Raw genomic sequence first — 486 nt, forward strand, 5'->3', positions numbered from 1 at the left:
TTTGTTGTTTATCATTAGCAATGTTCTTCCGACGTGTGATTTCTTTTTAAAAAATGCGTTTCTAAAGTGCATAAACATTTGGGATTGACTGTATAGCCAATACATTCTTAATAGAAACACAAATGGCATTATAAAAGCAAATATTCTTCAATCTTATATTCTATTTGATATAAAATCTGTAATATTTACTCGGATGCAGCTGTTGCCCTAAGCAATTCCTCGATATAAGTACGATGAATTATATCACTGGACGCGACATCCACAGCATTGAATCCGTTAATGTCCTGAACAGCTGGATTAGCACCACAGCTGAGTAACGTCCTCACTATATCTGGTTGATTCGCCTGTAATGGATTAAAACAAGGTTTTATGATTGTTTTTATAAATTGTTTACAATATATAGTGGAATTACTTTGGAAGCGTAAGAGAGAAAAGTGCCTTCCTCTAATAGTGGCTGATTTAGAATCTTCTCCTTGGTTATGCCGT

At 34.4% G+C, this 486-nt stretch overlaps 1 protein-coding gene across 1 annotated transcript in view; it reads right to left on the reverse strand.

Moving 5' to 3' along the window:
- LOC108625960 (uncharacterized) overlaps nucleotides 1–484 on the reverse strand; it is a gene marked incomplete at its 5' end in the record, with an annotated part of 4206 nt that extends 3722 nt beyond the window's left edge. Inside the window, 2 exons of the mRNA XM_018026323.1 lie at nucleotides 190–344; nucleotides 413–484. Coding sequence (XP_017881812.1) covers nucleotides 190–344; nucleotides 413–484 — 227 coding nt within the window. The remainder of the gene's footprint in view (nucleotides 1–189; nucleotides 345–412) is intronic.
- Nucleotides 485–486: the final 2 nt, after the last annotated feature.

The sequence above is a fragment of the Ceratina calcarata genome, unplaced genomic scaffold (genome assembly GCF_001652005.2).
Source record: "Ceratina calcarata isolate Rehan_Ccalc_2016 unplaced genomic scaffold, ASM165200v1 scaffold383.2, whole genome shotgun sequence".
Lineage (NCBI taxonomy): Eukaryota > Metazoa > Arthropoda > Insecta > Hymenoptera > Apidae > Ceratina > Ceratina calcarata.